Consider the following 20,209-nt stretch of genomic DNA (forward strand, 5'->3'; position numbering starts at 1 on the left):
ACAGCCCCTTTGAACTCAGCAAAGTTCCGACTTTGCCCCCACCTGACAATATGCCAGTACTTGTTGCAGTAAGGAACCCTGGCTAATGTTCATTCTGTTTCGCCATTTCATTGAAGCCTTGCCATTAATTGAAATCATCACATTGTTAAGATTTAGTACCACAGTATGCAGCAGTATGCTGATGTAATGGACCACATGACTGGCACAGTATTGACAGTGCAAATATAGGATTCATCCTGACAATTGAAGTCTTTCATCTGTTGGCTGATTTAATTGGCGAAATGAGTCTTTGAGCAAAATATGGGTCATGTGTACTCAATGACCTGCAGCGTGGTGACAACTGTTTAATTCTCCCGCCTGGACATAGGAGCCTTTTCTTTTAGCCAGGCATGCTTGGCACGGTGGCTCAGTGGTTAGCACTGACGCCTCACAGCGCCAGGGACCTGGGTTCGATTTCAGCCTCGGGTGACTGTGTGGAGTTTGCACATTCTCCCCGTGTCAGCGTGGGTTTCCTCTGGGTGCTCCGGTTTCTCCCACAGTCCAAAGATGTGCAGGTTAGGTGAATTGGCGATGCTAAATTGCCCATAGTGTTAGGTACAGTAGTCAGATGGGACTGGGTGGGCTACTCTTCAGAGGGTCAGTGTGAACTTGTTGGGTTGAAGGGCCTGTTTCCACACTGTAGAGAATCTAATCTAATTATTATAATGCTGATTAGGATAATATAATTACAACCCTCCAGGACTGGCCTGGAGTCCCCTGGAATTGGAAAAACAAACTCCAGAACACTACTGAGCTCAATCCTGAAGAAAACATTGTCGGGACATGTAAATTTCCTTTGCCATTTTCTATGAACATTTATCTTTATCACAATAGAAATATTGACAATGAGGGATTAAGCTGCTGTTTCACTGACATTCAAGCATCTTGCAATTGGTTCATGAGTCGTTTGGCTTTGCAAATGGCATTGGATGGCAATGTGCCAGGAGGACAGAAGGGATGGCTGACTAATAATGAAGGAGTAAGTCACATGATGAAGTCTACAAGAATACATTTAGTCATAGTTGGCAATCCTATAGGATAGGTGAAAGTGAGGACTGCAGATGCTGGAGATCAGAGTCAAGATCCGAGGAGCAGGAAGATCGACGTTTTGGGCAGGAGCCCTTCATCAGGAATCCTATTAGATAACCAAACCAGAGGCTATCAATTTGACTTATCTGATAGAGCCTGTTATTAAAGTATCATAGAGTGCCTGCTTTAGCATTTAATACCCAATCTAGAGTAGGGTCATTGGCACCAAAGTGCCAGGCACAGAGTTCATGTGCATCCGGTCTGTGCCAGAATTTCTGTAATTAGATGCATGACTGGGAAGAAATAAAGCAGGATGGTAACTGTTAGATTATTTTTGGCTCATGAAATTGAAAAGAAATTTGCCTGTCTGAGCAAATGCATCAATTCCCTGTCCCCACCCTTTTTTTCAATGTACATTCCTGGGATTAGGGCGTCACTGGCTAGGCCAGCATTTATTGCCCATCACTGATTGCCCAGAGGGCAGTTAAGTGTCAACCACATTTGCTGTGGGTCTGGAGTCACAAATATGCCAGACCAGGTAAGGATGGCAGATTAGTGAATGGGCTTTTCCAGGAATTGACAATGGTTTCATAGTCATCATTAGATACTTAATTATAGATTTCCATTTACTAAATTCAAACTTCACCGTCAGCCATGGTGAAATTTGAACCCAGGTCCCCAGAACATTATCTGGATTTCTGAATTAATAGTCCGGCAATAATACTATTAGGCCCAGCCTCCTCTTCATATACACCTTCACACATCTTCAACCATCATTCACACCCAACTGGTTTGCACATGTGTACAACTGTTCCCAGAGGCACCATCCTGTCCTGTTTCACATTGAAAGTGATCAGGACAGAGACTGACTTTGCGCGATAGTGTAAAAGAGGTTGTTAGTGTTGAGAGAGATGTAAAATTGGTTGAGAGAGATGTTTTTTCATTAACATACTGAGCCAGAGAGTTGCCATTTATTGGGGAATGAAGTTTAAAGTAGTGTTACCAAACCTCGGAAATTTCCTGTACAGTAGCTGGTTGTACACCAGGCTGCACTGCCCCCATGCTGGAGTGCTTAAATTTGTTGAGGGGAAACTCATATGGATTGACAAAGTGAGTGAGAGGATGCCTTTGGAATTTTGAGTACATCCAAAACTCTGCTATCTCAATCCTAACTTGCACTAAATCTCCCTCACTCATCCTCCATGTGTTGATAACCTACATTGGCTCCTGGTCAGGCAATGCCTCAACATTAAAATTGTAACCTTGTTTGCAAAGCCCTCCATGACCTCTGTCTCTAGCTCTGCAACACAGAGATACTATTTTGTACCTAAGTTTTTTGTACCTAGGCACCTTAGTACCTAAGATGGTGCCATGTGTGGCAACATTATACACCTTTCACAGTACTCCTGTCCTTCTGTGCTTGAGGACACATGACAATGAAATCTAAATCTAACCTGTATTTGTTCAAATCTGGCCACTTGCCAATCCCTCTTTCCAATTTCTCCACTCTTTCTGGCCGTGCCTTCAACTTTCTCAGCAATGATGTCACTTCCTGTTTCTGAACGCTAGAGTTCCTTCCCTAAATCTTTTTAATGTGTCTACCACTTTGCTCTTTTGAAACATTCCTTATCTTTTTGACCAAGCTCAACAATCCAAATTTTTCCTTCTACAGCTTGGTGTCTAAATTTTGTTAGATAATTATTCCCATGAAGTGACTTTGGAATATTGCTTTGCATTAATAAGGTGCTATAAAAATGCCAGCTATTGCTGTGCGGAAGAGGTTTTCAGTAAGAGGTCTCCTTGTGTTGTCTTGAGATCCTTGCAACTGCAGTTTCTTCTTAGAAACATTTCACCAGATTTATTGTTACCTGATTTTACAAGGTCTGCTTTCAATCATGTGTGTCCAACGGGAGGAATGCTATCAAAAGAAATTAGGAACAAAGGAATAGGAGTTGACAATTCAGCCCCTCAAGCTTGTTCAACCATTCAATTAGATAAAGACAGAGCACCGCTGTTCAGCCATTCTCAATGAATGCAGGAAATGGATCCGAGGAACAGATTGGCCTACTCCTGTTCCTGTTTCCCCAGAAAAGAGTTGAAGAGAGTTTGTAAAGGCAAAGGTGCCGAAGAGTCCAGGTTTAAGAGACCTTTTGGATTGTTTTATAAACAGTTTAACGATGAAAGGGGAGTGGCCAGTTCTCCCAGTTCAGGCTGTCTAATTTGTTTTTAGCTGTAGTGGTCAGAAGAATTCCAATGACTTTCTCTGAGCTCTCTCTCTGGATGTTGTTCCCTCATTAGGGGTGTGTTTATGGGATGTTACCATATTGGAACAGTTAATTAGTAATAGTTACTGCATCGGGTTGGTTAAGTTTTCTAAATTCATTTTCTTTCTTTTGTAGTGTTTAAACTGTGTGTTTTGCTTAAAGTCGGGTGGTTTGACCAGCTGCATCACACCTGACTTAACCACTTGATTTAACCTTTAAAATAAGAAAACGTTAGGGTCTAGGTTACCTTCTAGAAATATTTTGAGGGGTGTTTGGTCTGGTCCATAACACCTCAGAGCCAGCTCTCAGAGTGAACAGAATCTCTGACATTCCAGTTTATATCTGTTAGCCAGGGAACTCAGATTCTATGAGGTCCACTTGGCTGACCTCGTTAGAATCACTACAGTCCTTTGGTTTTTGGGACTAGTGTAGAGGTTACTAGTGTTCTCTTTTGAAGTCATTTGTTTATGACAGGCAGTAATAAAATATAATTGACATGATTTTTGAATCCCAGTGATCAAACTTTCTGACCCACACAGCTCGCTTCCAGTCAGCAATTGAAGGGATGTCAGTGCGATCAAACGAAGCATATAGCACACTGAAGAGTATTAGATTGATGGGCATGTGAGGTGTATTTGAAAGTGTCATGGTGAGACACTGAGGAATATGTAGAGTATTGAAGAGTGATAATGTGAGGGATTTGTGATGTATTGGAGCATATTGGAATGAAGTAAACAATGAAGTGGGCAATAACAGACCCCAGAGGATATAGATGGACTAGCAAAATAGGCAGCTGGAAATGTGTTGCTGGAAAGGCGCAGCAGGTCAGGCAGCATCCAGGGAACAGGAGAATCGACGTTTCGGGCATAAGCCCTTCTTCAGGGCTTCTGAAGAAGGGCTTATGCCCGAAACGTCGATTCTCCTGTTCCCTGGATGCTGCCCGACCCGCTGCGCCTTTCCAGCAACACATTTCCAGCTCTGATCTCCAGCATCTGCAGACCTCACTTTCTCCTCTTAGCAAAATAGGCAGGCATGCGGAATGGATGAAATTTAAGCTAGTGAAGTGGAAAGCAATTCATTTTGGTAGAAGGATTGAAGACTGACAATATAAACAAAATGGCATAATTTTACAGGGGTTGGAGCCCCAAAGATAGGTTTCTGCAGGCTGAGAAGCCTGTTAACTCGATATTAGAGATCCTCAGTTGTATAAATAGCGACCTTGAGAGGAATTTTACACCACTAACTGCCCGACTCCTCGGAAGCAAATATGGGAGGGGTGCCATGCCTATTACTTGTCAGTCTCTGCAGGGATTTTACCAATTAGTTAGGCTGAGTATTCGGCAACTCACCCACCTTGGACCATTTCAAGCCTTTAAGTAGCTAATTAATAACCACTAAACCCCAACTTCTATCAATGGTATTTTACCAGCAAGAAGATGTGCCTATACCTTATTGTTAGGCTGCCAGGTAACCCCTGATACCCTTGCTGTGGATTTGGGGAGGGAGGGGATGACTGCTGTTTTGGGAATCTAAGGCCCCACTCTTTCCGCGGCCCCCCCCCCCCCCCCCCCCCCTCTGCTTTAATGTACTCATCATGGTGTGCCAGCTGTAGCCGAGGGGTGCTGCTGAGACAGAAAGCTGTTAGTCATCTGATTGGGCAACCGCTCTTGGAAGCAGGAGGGCCTGGGGGCAAAAGGCATGACCTCAGGAAGTTAACTCTTTGACAACCGTAAAGTCTGACAGTGGCTTCATGGGCCTCGTGGAAGGAGGGCCTATCCCTGACTTTTTAGCAAATAGAGGGGTCACTGCCTCTGCAAATATTTCCAGCCCTTGAGTTCAAAAGCAAACAACTTCTGTAAAACACTAATTACACCGCACCGAGAACATTGCAGCCACTTTTGTGCATCCCTCTTCAGGAAGGATATCTAGGTGTTAGGGAGGGTGCAAAATAGGGTTAATAGAACGGTATCAACACTGAGAGACTGAAGTTAAATGGACAGACTAGAGAAACAGTTGTCAAGCTGATTAGAGCCGAGAAGGTTGTGGAGATAGGGGCGTTGACTGAAGTGTTCAAAATTGTGAAAGATCGATTAAATAAGTGCCACAAGCCCAGTGGAAAGAGGCAAGGATTTAAAGTAATTGACAAAAGATTCAGAGCTGAGATCATTAATAAAAATGACAACAAATTGTTATATTTTGCCTGAAAGAGTGATGGAAGCAGATTGAGTAATTATTTCAAAATTAATTGAAGTGGAAAACATTTATAAGTGAAAAGGTTATAGTGTAGGCTGACTAGATTGGTTCCTGATTTATCCTATGATGGGTGGATGCGTAAGTTGGGTCGAAATTCTCTGGAGTTTAGAAGATTGAGAGGTGATCTCACCAAAGCGTACAAGATTCTGAAGGGGCTTCTCACGGTGGACACTGAGAGGTTGTTTCTCCTGGTTGGGAATTATAGAAAACGGGGGCACAGTCTCAGGATGAGAGGACAATAATTTAGGACTGAGATGGGGAGAAACTTCTTCAATCAGGAATTATGAATCTTTGGATTCTGGATCCCAGAGGCTTACGGATACTACACTGTTAAGTATATATAAGACCTATTAGGCCTTTTGAGTCGGCTGTTCTAATAATCCTCAACTCCTGCTCTATCCCCATCACCCTTGTTTCCCTCAATGATTAGAAAGCTCTCTACATTTGCCTTGAATATACTTGACCACCCAACCTCAGCAGCCCCCTGTGGTAAAGAATTGCACAGATTCACTGCCCACTGACAGAAGAAATTCCTCCTTATCTCTGTCTTAAATGAGTGAGCCTTTGCTCTGAGATTATACACTCCCATATTGGAAGACAACCTCTTTGCATTTACCCTGTCAAACCCGCTAAGAATCATATATGCTTCAATAAGACCTCATCTCATTCTTCTAAACTCCACTGTGTACAAGCCAAACCTACACAATCTCTCCTCATAAAAAAAATCCCTGTCTACCAGGGATTAACTTCGTTAAATCTCTCTGGACTGCCTCCAGTGCTAGTACATCTTTCCAAAGATAGGTGGATCAAAACTTAAACTTGTCTATGTTGCTCCTTAAGTAATCCTCAGTTGCCTTCCCACCTATTTTTGGGTCATCTGCAAACTTGGTGATAGTACATTCATTTCTGTCAACCATGTTATTAATATACTTCAAGCAATTGTGGCCCCAGAATTACTCCATATTGAACATCTGACAAAGATGGATGTTTGGTCCCTCAGGGATTTGCGGATATAGGGAATGGGCAGGGAAATGAGATAGAAGGTCAGACATGATTGTACTGAACGGTGGAGCAGGCTCAAAGGGCTGTATGACCTTCTCCTACTGCTACATCCTATAATTGTTCTTTTTTAATACTGCACACCTCACTGTAATTCTCTCCAATGTACTGCACAAGCATCCCTCACTGTAACACTCTCCAGTACAATATAAATCTTAGAATGATATAGCACTGAAGGAGGTGGATTGGCCTATCTGCTTGTGATGGCTCTTTGCTGGGAATAAGATGAGATGTATCCTCCAGCAGTGAACAACAGGCTCATTGCATTCCTAACCCTTGCAGCAACAGTGTCCCTTTAACTAGCCTTCAGTGCATCAAAGGCTCAATAGGTTACACAACAAAGACTCGATCACTGAGATGTCAATGAAAGGTGTCACTTGACTAAATATCTGTGAATTTATGTCAAAAGCAAACTCAAAAACCTGCTCAGGTTGCACCATCTGGCTATCACATTGGTATGTGAGTGGACAGCTTGACAAATGGAAACTAATGAAGTGGGACATTTCCCTTGCACACCTTCTATTTAAATGTATCCCTTTAATTTATCTTGGTGTGCTGGCGAGTGAGCTGAAACTAAACCTCCAGTGAGGAAGTTCTTGCTAGGAATGATGTGATTTTCCAGACTACTCCTCAGTTTCCCCACCGCCCACTTTAGTCAGGCAATAAATCCTAGCTCTTGGAAAATCTCCGACACTGTTTGAACAAAGCGCAGTCTGCTGTGTCGCCTCCTGCTGTGTCCCACCCTAACACTCTCCTTTTCCAACTTTACAGATTGATGTGGAGGGAAAGCAGGAAGTGGTGCTTTATGACCAGTGCACGCGAGACCCGGGCAAGCTGACGTCGGACAGCTTCACTTCTGTACTCCTTGACAAACTGGAGAGCTGCTTCCACTACGTCTCTCTCCTGTCAGGTACAGTTTCTAGCCACTTTCCACCCTGGCTTTGAATGGCCTCGACATGGCTTGAAAAAGAAAAGTTACAAGTTACCTTCAAAGAAAACTTGCAGAGTGATCAATGTTGTTTGAGACATGCTTAGAGGTCCATGTTGGATTGAATCTTTTAATTATTCCAATTCATTTGTTTTTAAGGAGGTATTGTGGACATTCGGGGCTCAGTCTTTGTTTGTTTGTGAAAGATGTTAGCTAGGGTTACCTGTCACCTGGGTGAATTGATCCAGGGAGTAACAGATCTGTTGGTGACTAAAAAGGTCCTAAATTGAATCCCAAGTCTGTGTTGTTGTTCTCAGGTGGGAAGGAGGTTCTACATCTTGTCCTGGTGAATCAGAGGAAGATTAACTGGGCAACATGTCCAGCCAGTAACCTACTGCTAGAGGTCTTTGTGCATGGCTATCAGTTGAGGAGAAGGCTTTGTCTTTGGCTACTGTAGAATCCCCCACTATCAACATCCTAGGGATTATCATTGACCAGAAACTGAATACTGTGACTATAACAGCAGGTCGGAGGCAAGGAATTCTGCAGTGAGCAGCTCACCTCCTGACTCCCCAAAGCCTGTCCACCATCTGTAAGGAACAAGTCAGGAGGGTGATGGAATACTCCCCACTCGCCTGAATAAGTGCAGCTCCAACAGCATTCGAGAAGCTTGACATCATTCACAGCAAAGCAGTAGCCCACTTGATTGGCATCACATTCCACAAACATTCACTTCTTCCTAACACCCACGAGGGGCACAATAGACTTTCACCCTGGCTGCACCTTCCAACCTCATGACCTCTACCATCTAGAAGGACAAAGGTAGCAAATGCATGGAAAATTACCAAGTTCCCCTCCAAGTAACACATATCATCTAGAGCTAGAAAAGTATCTCCGTTCCTCAGTGTCACTGGTTCAAAATCCTGGAACTCTCTCCCTGACAGCATTGTGGTCTACCTGCAACACATTGACTGCTCACCACCACTTGTCAAGGACATCAAGGAATGAGCAATAAATATGGGCCTAGTCAGCGACCACCCACATACTATGAGTGAATGAAACAAAATATCCTGCCCAATGTATGACTTACACATGAAAACAGCCACTTGGCTGAAAAGGAGAAAAACAGTTTCAAGGGAGAAGGAAGGAGGAGTGGAGGGCAGAAAAATGCTGTATTTCTTTTAGAAAGGAATTTACTCATTTAAAAATTTCTCCTTGGTTTGGGGAAGTGTAACATGACACATGTTAAAGTCAGATATGGTAGAGGAACAATTAAGTTATTGAACTTGTATGCTGCTGATGCAGTAAATCTAGAGAATTTAATTCAAATCCCACTTTGATGCCTTGCGGCTTTTAGTTCTGTTTTTGTTAGGCCACAGAAGAAAACTCACAGAAAAGAAAAGGGCAAGTTTTCATTGACCAACCCCCACGATGTTGTCATTGAGTTGATTCAATATTTTTCTTGTAGAAAGATGATGAAATGGTATAGGAGCAATGTCACAAAGACCTGGTAACCATAGGAAAGCTGTCAGCTGCAATTTGCCTGACCTAAGAAGTGGTCTCCTGCAGTAAAGTATCACCAATGTATTCACTTCCTAAAGCAACAAGGAATGTTAAATCTTGACTCCATCAAAATATTGTCCCTCACCTCCTCTAAACTGAGCTTTATGTTGGCCTTAGATGAAGTGATATTTACCTCAGGAGACCAGAAGTCACAATCTTTTCACGGCAATCGCAGGTTTTAATTTGATGTCCCGATGTCCTGACAATCTTCTTAAAGTAGTTCAAATGATCTGTTTTTCACCTTTTCCTTTCTTGTCCCCTATGAACTGGGCCAGTCCCGTTTTCTTGTAAACCACTCCTCATGTCAGATTGCATTGCATGCATTGGACCTGCATCCCTTCCTGCACATCTCTATTGACATCTCCAAGAAAGTTGGCACTATCTCATTGGCTCTGACAGGCCCACTGCTGCTGATGCCCACCAAACAATCTGTGGAATAAAGTTGTCAAATCTGTTTGGACGTATTGTGGGAGACATTATCATATGCCCTCTCATCTTCAAGTGCCCTTCTTCCAGGATGGTCAACTAGCATGTCACCGAGATTCTCCCCTTTCCAGTGTGCCCCAGGTTTGACTCTTGAACAGCATGTCAACCCTATACCTGCTCCAATGATAGAATCACATCCTGAGTTCAGACGGTGGCCAAACCAGAATTTCATACACTTAGGGACCAGAGCTTAACCTTGTGTGACTAATTGCACAAAAAGAAAAGGATTGTCCTAAGCTGTTGATTAGTTTAGTGGCTTTCATGGAAAACACTAATTGCCGGCTTATAAAAGCAAGGACCGGTTTGAAATTGGTTGTAATGACAGGGTATGATGTTCCCCTTTTTATCTAAGGTGCGTATGTGTATCTTTCTGTTGATAGCACATAGTGCCTGGTGTATTGGTCATATGATTACATTACATCATTGGGATGAGGATAATAGAATGTGTCAGTTGATGTAGTTAGAGCCAACATGATGGTCTGACCCATCAGTAGAGCAATTGGGAACGCGGTTAGGCATTTCTGCTCCGGAACCTTAAATCATGACAATAGGAGCACAGCATTCTTCCAGCATATTCAAATCAATCATATTTGTATTTTAACTCAATTCCATTAGCCTTCTCACCCTTGCTTAACAAACAATCTAACAATTTTGATCCATTACACTTTAATGAACCTAGCCACAAACACTTCTTGGGGATCAGGACTTCAAGACTTCCATCACCTTTGATGTGAAACAGTACTTCATGAAATGGTGACATCCAATTTTAATAGCTTTCCCTTATTGTAGACCACCACCCCCCACACCCCCAACCAAAACAAATTGTCTGTCTACCATATCGACACTTCTTAATGATCACCTCACCTCACTCTATGAGTCAGAGGATGCAGGGTTTAAACCTAAAGCCAGATAGTCCCAGCGAGTCACCACTGAGGCTCTCGTCTCTGAATTCTGTGGTGATCTCAAGTGTTTTCTTGGTAGATTTGGGTGGCCACTCTATCTTTTGGTTGGTTGGAGTCCATGTTATCCTCCTGTCGCACAGGACAAACTTGGGTATTGGCTGTTGAGAGATTGTTACAGCTGTGTATACAAGCAGAATTTTCCACACAGGCTGTCTGCTTGCTCATCAACCTGCAAGTCCTTCCACTGCTGCACATTATCACACTATCAAGTGTGTGCAGAGTTACCAGAAAATAATGAAATACTGGTGGAGATCCCATCTGCCAGACTTTCTATCTAGCAGACCCCTTTATTCCTGAGTAAGACATTCTCATTTGGGATGTATACCTTGTACATGTTTAAATACACAGCTAATTAATAACAGAATAAGAATTACTGGGAGCTATTATTAGGCTGCACGGAGCGCAGGGAGGTGGGGTGTGGATCTCAATGGCTTGCCTGTTGGTACAATCACTTAAAGCTTTCCACACTGTTAGCAGCCATTAGGATCACCTTTGTTTGGCACCTCGTCTTTACAGTAGGCCTTTCCAGACATTGTTTTGCCTTCCAGTTAACTCTAACATCTGAGTCTGTCTGGATCTGCAACAAGCTAGTGGCATACTCTACCACAAGACTAGCCACACAAATGACCCTCCTCATAATCATCCACATGGGATCAGGTCCCTCTTCTGAGAGAAGTGCTTCTTCAGCAGGAAGTGGAAATGATGGGACAAATGTCAGCACTGGATTGGGGAGATGCTGTGCAGGTGGGATTCATTAGATTGACAATCACTGATGTTCTGTGAGCGAGCACTGATGGACCAGTAGTTGTGCAGGGGTACCGAGAGGTCAACATTAGATTCAGGCTACCTATTTGGACATCACATGGTCCAATGCCTCTTTGGTGTGAGACAGATTGTTCAGGATCTGAATTGCAAGTTAGTCACCTGGATCTTTTAATCCTGACTAATGCATCTAACCTACACATCCCTGAACATTATATGCAATATAGCGTGACCAATTCACCTAAACTCTGCATCTTTAGATTGTGGGAGGAAACCAGAGCACCCAGAGGAAACCCATGCAGACACGGGGAGAATGTGCAAACTCCACACAGACAGTTGCCCGAGGCTGGAATCAAATCTGGGTTCCTGGCGCTGTGAGGCAGCAGTGCTAAACACTGAGCCACGCTGCTGCCCCTTTGTACGTTAGTAGAAAGCAGACAGTAGCAAGATGTGCTTATGCCCGAAACGTCGATTCTCCTGTTCCTTTGATGCTGCCTGACCTGCTGCGCTTTTCCAGCAACACATTTTTAAGCTCTGATCTCCAGCATCTGCAGTCCTCACTTTCTCCTAGTAGCAAGATGTGGCAGCTCATCTGTCCCAGTATTCATTTCTCACTATCTTCACTGGGAGAGATGCATAAAACAGCTCTCATGCTTTTATTCATGAGATGATTAACATTAGATTCAGGCTGCCTGTTTGGAGCTCACATGGTCCAAGGTCTCTTTGGTGTGAGCCAGTCAGTTCAGGCTCTGAATTGCAAGCTAATGGCATGCCAAACATTTGTTGCCTGTCCTTAATTACCCCTTGAACATTGGACCATTTCAGAAGGCTGTTAAGAGACTTAACTGGCTTTGGAACCATATGTAGGGAAGACTAAGTATGGTCAGCAAATTGCCTTCCCACAAGGACATTAGGATAGGTCTTTATGATAATCGGTGATAGTTTCATGGCCACTATCACTGAGACTAGCTTTATGTCCTGGATTTATTAACTTAATTTAAATTCCACCAACTGGGATTTGAACCCACGACTGCAAGAAATTTGGATCTGGCTCTCTGGATTGCTAAGTCCAGAGACATTGCCACGACCCCCACCATCTCCCTTCCAAGCTAGTTCACTGGGCAACTCTTTTACACTGTTGAACAAAGCTGAGAGGACACATAAGCAGTGTGTTAGTCAGTATTGTGTGCACATCTGGTACAGAATTACAGCACAAACACAACAACTGCTCACATAGAACGGAACCTCACAATTGTAAGCCTGTGTTTTCACTCCAGCTGTCAGCGTGGTTGCACGCTGGCAAGCTTGTGGAAGAGGGAAGTTTATTTTCTGTGACTAATTTTTTTCTCAGAAATGCTGTCTTCAGGTGTTAAAATTGCCTCCCTTTAAAAGAATATTATTGTTTGTTTCGTTTAGCTTATGAGCAGCTTCTTGCAAAAATGCTTGCTATTTCTTTCAGATTTGTGAGAATTGGATGTTTTTGTGACTGATCTCTGCGTGGGAGGGTTTTGCTGCAATCACGAGTTGCTCTGAACTATTGTTAAATGTACAAGGCAAATGTGGGAATGAAGGTCAGGGTAGGATTGAATCCATTTGATTGCTTTTTAAGGCATTTTAACATGCAGATCATCTATACTTGAAGTCATGGGCAGCACCTTGTGTCTATTTACATCAACAGCTCCATGTTTCCCATGACAGAGTCATGGCAATAAAAAATCTGGTCTCTCCAGTGAGGTTCATGTTTCCAAGCATAGCACAGGTATTCCTGGCATGGCACAGGTCTCCTCGGTGTAGTCCAGGTCTCCCTGGTGTGATGCATTAGTATGCAATGGACCTATCTGGCACAGTAAGTTCTCCCAGTTCTGGTAGTTCTCTTCTTAAATGTGAAATGCCCATTGCTGTCAAGTTGTTCCCCATCCCTAATTACCCTTGGAAAAGTAGCAAACTGTTGTAAGTACATCCACAGAGCTGTTTGGAAGGGCGATCCAGGATTTTGATTCCGCGACAGTTGCAGGAATGTGGATGTAGTTCTGAGGTGTGCAGTCTTGAGAGAAACTTGCAGTCAGCGGTATTTCCATGTGTCTGCTGCCTTTTACCTTTTGGAAGGTGCTTTTGATAGGTGCTGCAGCTCATCTTGTAGATGGTACACCCTACTGCCGCTGAACATCTGTGGTAGAGGGAGTGAATATTGCAGGTGATGGATGTGGCGCTAACCAAGCGGGCTGCTTTTTCCTAGATGGTGTTGAGTTTCTTACGTGTTGTTGGAACTGCACGCAGCCAGGTAAGTGGGGGGTATTCCATCACATGTCTGACTTGTGTTTTGTGGATGATGGATAGGCTTTGGGGAATCGGGAAGTGAGTTACTCGTTGCAGTATTCCTAGCCTCTGACCCAGTCTTCGAGTTAAAGTATTTATATGGTAAGTCTAGCTTAGTTTCTGATCAAGTTCTGATCAGTTTGGGGTGGCATGGTGTCTCAGTGGTTAGCACTGCTGCCTCACAGTGCCAGGGACCCAGGTTCAATTCCTGTGTGGAGTTTGCACATTCTTCCTGTGTCTGTGTGGGTTTCCTCTGGGTGCTCCAGTTTCCTCCCACAGTCCGAAGATGTGCAGGTCAGGTAAATTGGCCGTGCTAAATTGCCCATAGTGATAGGTGCATTAATCAGGGGTAAATACAGGGTAGGGGAATGGGTCTGGGTGGGTTACTCTTCAGACGGTCGGTGTGGATTTGTTGGGCCAAAGGGCCTGTTTCCACACTGCAGGGAATCCAATCTAATCTCATAGCCCTGGTAAAGGGAGAATTCAACAATTGTAATGCCATTGACTGTCCAAGGAAGCATTCAAGGCAACTCCGTCCTGACTGTTTACCACTCTGCTGCCACCTTTGGTGGGGCAAGACCTACCCAGGGATAGTCATGGTGTTGTCTGGCGCATATGACTCAATGAGTAAGATTATATCAGGCTGTTCCTTGACTATCTATCTTGCTCAAGTACACAAATGTGTTTGTAGGATTTACAGAGAGCTGTCATTGTTTCTGGACCAAATGACATTGGCATTTTATTTTCCCCACTCTGACTTTTCTGTAACAGTTGGGTAAAACTGGCTCACGAGGCCATTTCAGAGGGAAGGAGTTACGTGTAGGCCAGAGAAGATAGGAGCAGCAGATTTCCTTTCCTGAAGTGTATGAGTAAATCAGAGGGGTTTTTTTTTTGATTGCTGATACTGCAGTTTCATGGCCCCATTACCAAGACTCACCTTTCATAGAACATAGAACGAAGAACATTACAGGCCTTTCAGTATTGCACCGACCTGTGAAACCAATCTGAAGCCCATCTAACCCACACTATTCCATTAACATCCATATTTTTATCCAATGACCATTTAAATGCCCTTAAGGTTGATGAGTCTACTACTGTTGCAGGCAGAGTGTTCCATGCCCCTACTACTCTCTGAGTAAAGAAACTACCTGTGACATCTGTCCCATGTCTATCACCCCTCAACTTAAAAGTTTTGTCCCCTCGTGCTAGCCATCCCTATCTGAGGAAAAAGGCTCTCACTGTCCGCCCTATCTAACCCTCTGATTATCTTATATGTCTCAGTTAAGTCAGCTCTCAACCTTCTTCTCTCCACCAAAAACAGCCTCAAGTCCCTCAGCCTATCCTCATAAGAATTCCCTCCATACCAGGTAACATCTTAATAAATCTCCTCTGAGCCCTTTCCAAAGCTTCCACACCCAATAATGCGGTGACCAAAACTGTGCTCAATAATTCAAGTGCAGCCACACCAGAGTTTTTTTTATTAGATTAGATTCCCTACAGTATGAAAACAGGCCATTTGGCCCAACAAGTCCACATCGACCATCCCAAAGAGTAATCCACTCAGACCCATTCCCCTACCTAATATTTACCCCTGACTAATGCACCTAACACTATGGGCAATTTAGCTTGGCCAATTCACCTGACCTGCACATCTTTGGACTGTGGGAGGAAACCGGAGCACCCAAAGCAAACCCACACAGGTAGATGGAGAATGTGCAAACTCCACACAGTCGCCCAAGGCGGGAATCAAACCTAAGTCCCTGATGCTATGAGGCAGCAGTGCTAATCACTGAGCTATTGTACCACTTTTGTACAGCTGCAACATCACTTCCAGATTTATTTTTAACGCCGCAAATGTCCCTCCACCCCCGCCCCAGGAAGAGCACAAAGAGGTGGGATCATGTCGAGAAGCCGACCCCAGGGAATTCTTTCCAAATTTTTCACATCCCTTCCCACATCCCTCCAAAGCCACCACCGTAGGGTGGGAAAGCTCAGAGTGAGGCATCTTACTGTTAATGATGTGATTGAGAAACTAATGGAAATGCTACAGTGGGGTGCAGTACTATCACTGTGTTGCTAGATAAAAATAGATACAGTGTTAGCAATTGTGGATAGGACGTTCAGAGATTTATATTTGCTTAAGATAAGAATTTCTTCAAATTCTAAAGGTTTTCCCTGCAATGATTAAGCGGAGAAGAAGATTTGTTACATTTTCTTGTGGGCTTGTTGGCAAGAACAAATTTGTCCAATTGCTACTGTGATATTATCAAGAGCAATGTTACATTTCGATATGGGTATTTGAATGTGCAATATTTGAAATTAATGCAGAGATCTCAGCATGACACAACCCCATTTGAACATATTAAATGCGCAATGGACAATTTGTTTCTCTCCCTCAACTGTTCTGTCCCACCTAGAGCCTGGAGGGCATAGAGAGCATTGCAACTGGCTGTTCAGAAGGAGAGTGACTTATCAGGTGATTTCAGGTGGTCACATGAGGTTGCATAGGAAGACAGTCAAGCAGCTGCCACTGTTTGCTAACCATCTGGTTAGTATGGCTCAATTAGAAGGAGAAAGACAAAATACGTTTCTTTTGTGATTCTGCGAACTCTTCGCTCCCTAACTAGGCCATCGTTCAATTTATGGTGTGGTCAAGGTCATCGAAACATTAAATAGTCACCAATTGTTTCTCTCGACATCAAAAAAAATCTCTTCCCAGCCAGTGTTGACAGAATAAAAAGGAATAAAAGGTGGGAAGGATGTAATATTTTGCCCAAGTTGTCTTGAAAGAAAATAAAAGTCAGAGTTGCAAACAATTTCCTTAACTTGTTTTTAAGTTTGCCCTCTCAGAGTGAGATGGTGGATTCGATCAATGCGGAAACTGCACACTTCACACACCAAGAGTAATTTTGACCATAATAAGAAAACAAAGAACTGAAGATGCTGGAAATTTGGCACAAAAATGGATATTGCTGGAGAAACGCGGCAAGCCTGGCAGCATTTGTGGAGAGAAGGCAGAGTTAAGGTTTTGAGACTAGTGACCTTCCTTCAGAGTTGACTAAGAAAAGGTGGTGGAAGGAGCTGACCGGTAGAGATTTACCCCAGAGAGAGATGGTTAGGCAGACAAAGGAATGGATGAAAGAAAAGCTGATGATAGGGACCGCATGTAGGTGAAAATGGGTTGGCTGTGCTGAAAGTAGCCTGGGGTGTGGAGATGTGGTACGTAAGGACGTGTTCAGGCCCTAAAGTTATTGAACTCGATATTGAGTCCTGAAGGATGTAGGGTCCCCAAACAGAAAATGAGATGCAGTCCTTGCATTGAGCTTTGCTGGAGCACTGTAGCATGCCTGAGTCAGAGATGTTGGCCAGGGAACAGGGTGGTGTGTTGAAGTGGCAGGCAACTGGAAGCTCAGGGTCATTTTTGTGGGCAGAACGTAGGTGTTCTGTGAACTGGACATCCAGTCTGCATTTTGTCTCACCATTGTAGAGAAGACCACATTGTGAGCAGTGAATGCAGTTGATTAGATTGAGTGAAATGCAGGTAAATTATGATCTCACCTGGAAGGTGTGTGTGGGGTGTTGAATGGTGAGTGGGGAGGAGGTAAAATGGGCAATTACACTTTCTGCAATTGCAGGGGAAGATACTGTGGGGTGGTGTTGGAAATGGACGAGGAGAGAACCAAGGAGTCTCAGTCAGAAGGATCCATGTGGAATGCTGACAAGGGAAGAGAGGGTGATGACATCCTGCTGGAGGTGGCGGAAATGGCCCTTGTGATCTTTTGGATGTTGGTGATGATGGGGTGGTAGCTGAGGGCCAGAGGTACCCTATCGCTGTTGTGGGAGGGAAGAGAAGGCATGAGGGCCGAAGTCCAGGAGATGGGTCGGACCTGACTGAGTGCCCTGTCACCACTGTGGTAGAGAATCTTCATTTGGGGAAAAAGGTGGATATTTCTGATGCCCCCATGCGGGAGGTAGCATCATCAAAACAGATGCGACAGACAAGCAGAAACTGGGAGACTGGGATGGATTCCTCACAGGAAGTAGGGTGTGAGGGTGTACAGTTGAACCTCGATTATCCAAACGATGCAGGCAGGGAGTATTTTGTTCGGATAATTGATCGTTCAGATAATCAATCTGATCGTAAACAAGTAGTAATTTATGAGTGCTGGTTGTCCAAACATTTCTCAGTTATCTGGCAATACATGCCATAATGTCGTTTAACTGATAACTAAATGCTGAGTTGCCTAATGCCGTTTTTATGGCACCTTGAGATCTTGTTTCGATAACCTGAAATTTGGATAATTGATGCTTGGATAATCGAGGTTGTACTGGATAGTCCAGGTAACTGTGGGAGTCTGTAGATTTGTAATGGATATTGGTGGCCAGCCTAACCCCTGAAATGTAAATGGAGATTTGGAGGAAGGGAAGGGAGGAGTGAGAGATGGACCAGGTGAAAGTGAGAATAGGGTGGAATTTGGAAGCAAAATTGATGAAGTTTTCTAATTCTGAGCAAGAGAGGGGAGCAGCACCAATGATGTCACTGACATACCAGAGAAACGGTTGTGAAGGGGGGCACAAGTGGGCCTGGAACAAAGAGGCCCACAAAGATAATCCTTAGAGGAGAAGGGAAGAGGCAGAAAGGCAGAGAGGTGGCAGGAAGGAGACGGGAAGTTTAAGTATTCACAATCTGTACTATTGTCTTGGACCATTACGAATCAATGTTAGACTGCCCTGATCTCATTTCCTGTACAAATCTCACATCGAACAGAGATTTTGGTTCCACGGATAGAGAATCCATGTTCACAAAATTTTACGCGCAGCTGTACCTCACCAGCACCTTCTCCTGTTGTTAAGTTATTACACCATTTGTCTAAGTTCCAGTAATGAAGGAGCAGAAACTTCCCCCAATTACGTAGTACTGAAGCCGACTGCAAATTCCACTACTTAACTATCCACTCCAATCTTCTCCCTGGCAATGGTTTGAATTGATTCAGTCTGTTCACAACCTTGGTGTCACACTTGATCTGAAAATGAGCACCTGCCCTTGTATTCATTTCTAAGACCGCCTATTTCCACTCCAGCAACATCCCTGTCTTTATCCCTAACTCAGCTCATCTGATGTTTGAACCCTCATCCATACTTTTGTTACCTCCAGCAGACTTGGGGGTCAGTTAGCTCTGTTGGCTGGATGACTGATGCAGAGTGATATCAACAGCACAAGTTCAATTCCTGACGAGGAAGGACTCTCCTTCTCTACCTGTCACCTCATCTGAGGTGTGGTCACCCTCAGGTTAAACCACTACCAGTCATCTCTCTCTCATGAGAGAGCAGCTTTGGGACAGTGTGGTTGTACAGGACATTGCTGAGGCCTCTTCTGGAGTACTGTGTCCAGTTCTGGTCACCCTGTTGTAGGAAGGATATTATTAAGCTAGAGAGGGTTCTGAACAGATTTACCAAGATGTTGCAAGCTATTGAAATTTTGAGTCATGTAGAAAGCCTAGAAAGGCTGGGACTCTTTTTCACTGGAGGGTAGGAGGTTGTGACGTGACCTGATAGAGGTTTGTACAATCATGGCGGTATAGATAGGGTTAATGTTAGGTGTCTTTTCTCTAGGATGGAGGATTTCAAGACTAGAGGGGCATATTTTAAAGGTGAGAGGAGAGAGATTGAAAAAAGACATGAGGGGCAAATTCTTTACACAGAGAATGGTTCATGTGTGGAATGAACTTCCAGAGAAAGTGATGGCTATGGGTAGAGTTACAATGTTTAAAGGACACGATAAGTACACAAAAAGGAAAGGTTTGGAGGGATTTGGGCCAGGAGTAGGCAGATGGGACTAGTTTAGTTTGGGATTATGTTTGGCCTGGACTGATCGGATCGAAGAGTTCTGATTCTGTGCTGTCTGACTCTATGACTTATTTACTTACCCATAGACTGAACTCATCTAATGCACTGTTGATGGATCTCCATCTCCATAAAAATAAGGGAATCCAGATCTCTGCCCATGTCTTAATCCACAGATTACCCCATCTCCCTGTCATCCCCATGCTCACTAGTCTACATCGGCTGCCAATCGAGCAACCCCCTACCTATCCCTATCATTGTCATCTTCACCAGACCCACAGTGCTCCGGGATCTCTGCCCTCCTCTAACACTGGCGTCATGTAAATTCCAAATTATAGTCGCTCCCCAGTTGTGGCCATATCTTGAGTTGCCTAGGTCCAAGCTCTGGGATTCCTTCCCTTCAAGTCTCAAACTCTCTGCTTTATTTCTTTCAGACACTTCTGAAAAAATACATCTGTTCTTTCAAACTTTTTGTCAGCTGACTCAATACATGGCTCAATGTTATGGTTTGTTTTGTAATGCTCCTGTGTTGCGGCTTGGAACGTTTCATGACATTCAAGGCACTACATAAATATAAGTTTATGTTGCAAAACTCTGACCCTGCCTCAGGAGAATGAGATGAGCATGTCATTGCCGGGGAGAAGTTCTAAACTTGAGTAGACCCAAAAATCGTCAATCCAGCAATCTTGGGTGAGATTAGATTA

General features: G+C 43.8%; 1 protein-coding gene across 1 annotated transcript in view; it reads left to right on the forward strand.

The window, feature by feature from the left end:
- The window catches only part of LOC122557954 (dual specificity protein phosphatase 8-like), a 224,242-nt gene that overhangs the window by 104,701 nt on the left and 99,332 nt on the right, over window positions 1-20,209 (forward strand). Inside the window, exon 3 of the mRNA XM_043706218.2 lies at window positions 7,416-7,554. Coding sequence (XP_043562153.2) covers window positions 7,416-7,554 — 139 coding nt within the window. The remainder of the gene's footprint in view (window positions 1-7,415; window positions 7,555-20,209) is intronic.

The sequence above is a fragment of the Chiloscyllium plagiosum genome, unplaced genomic scaffold, assembly GCF_037043375.1.
Source record: "Chiloscyllium plagiosum isolate Xiang-an unplaced genomic scaffold, Cpla_swu_hap1 HiC_scaffold_18, whole genome shotgun sequence".
NCBI lineage: Eukaryota > Metazoa > Chordata > Chondrichthyes > Orectolobiformes > Hemiscylliidae > Chiloscyllium > Chiloscyllium plagiosum.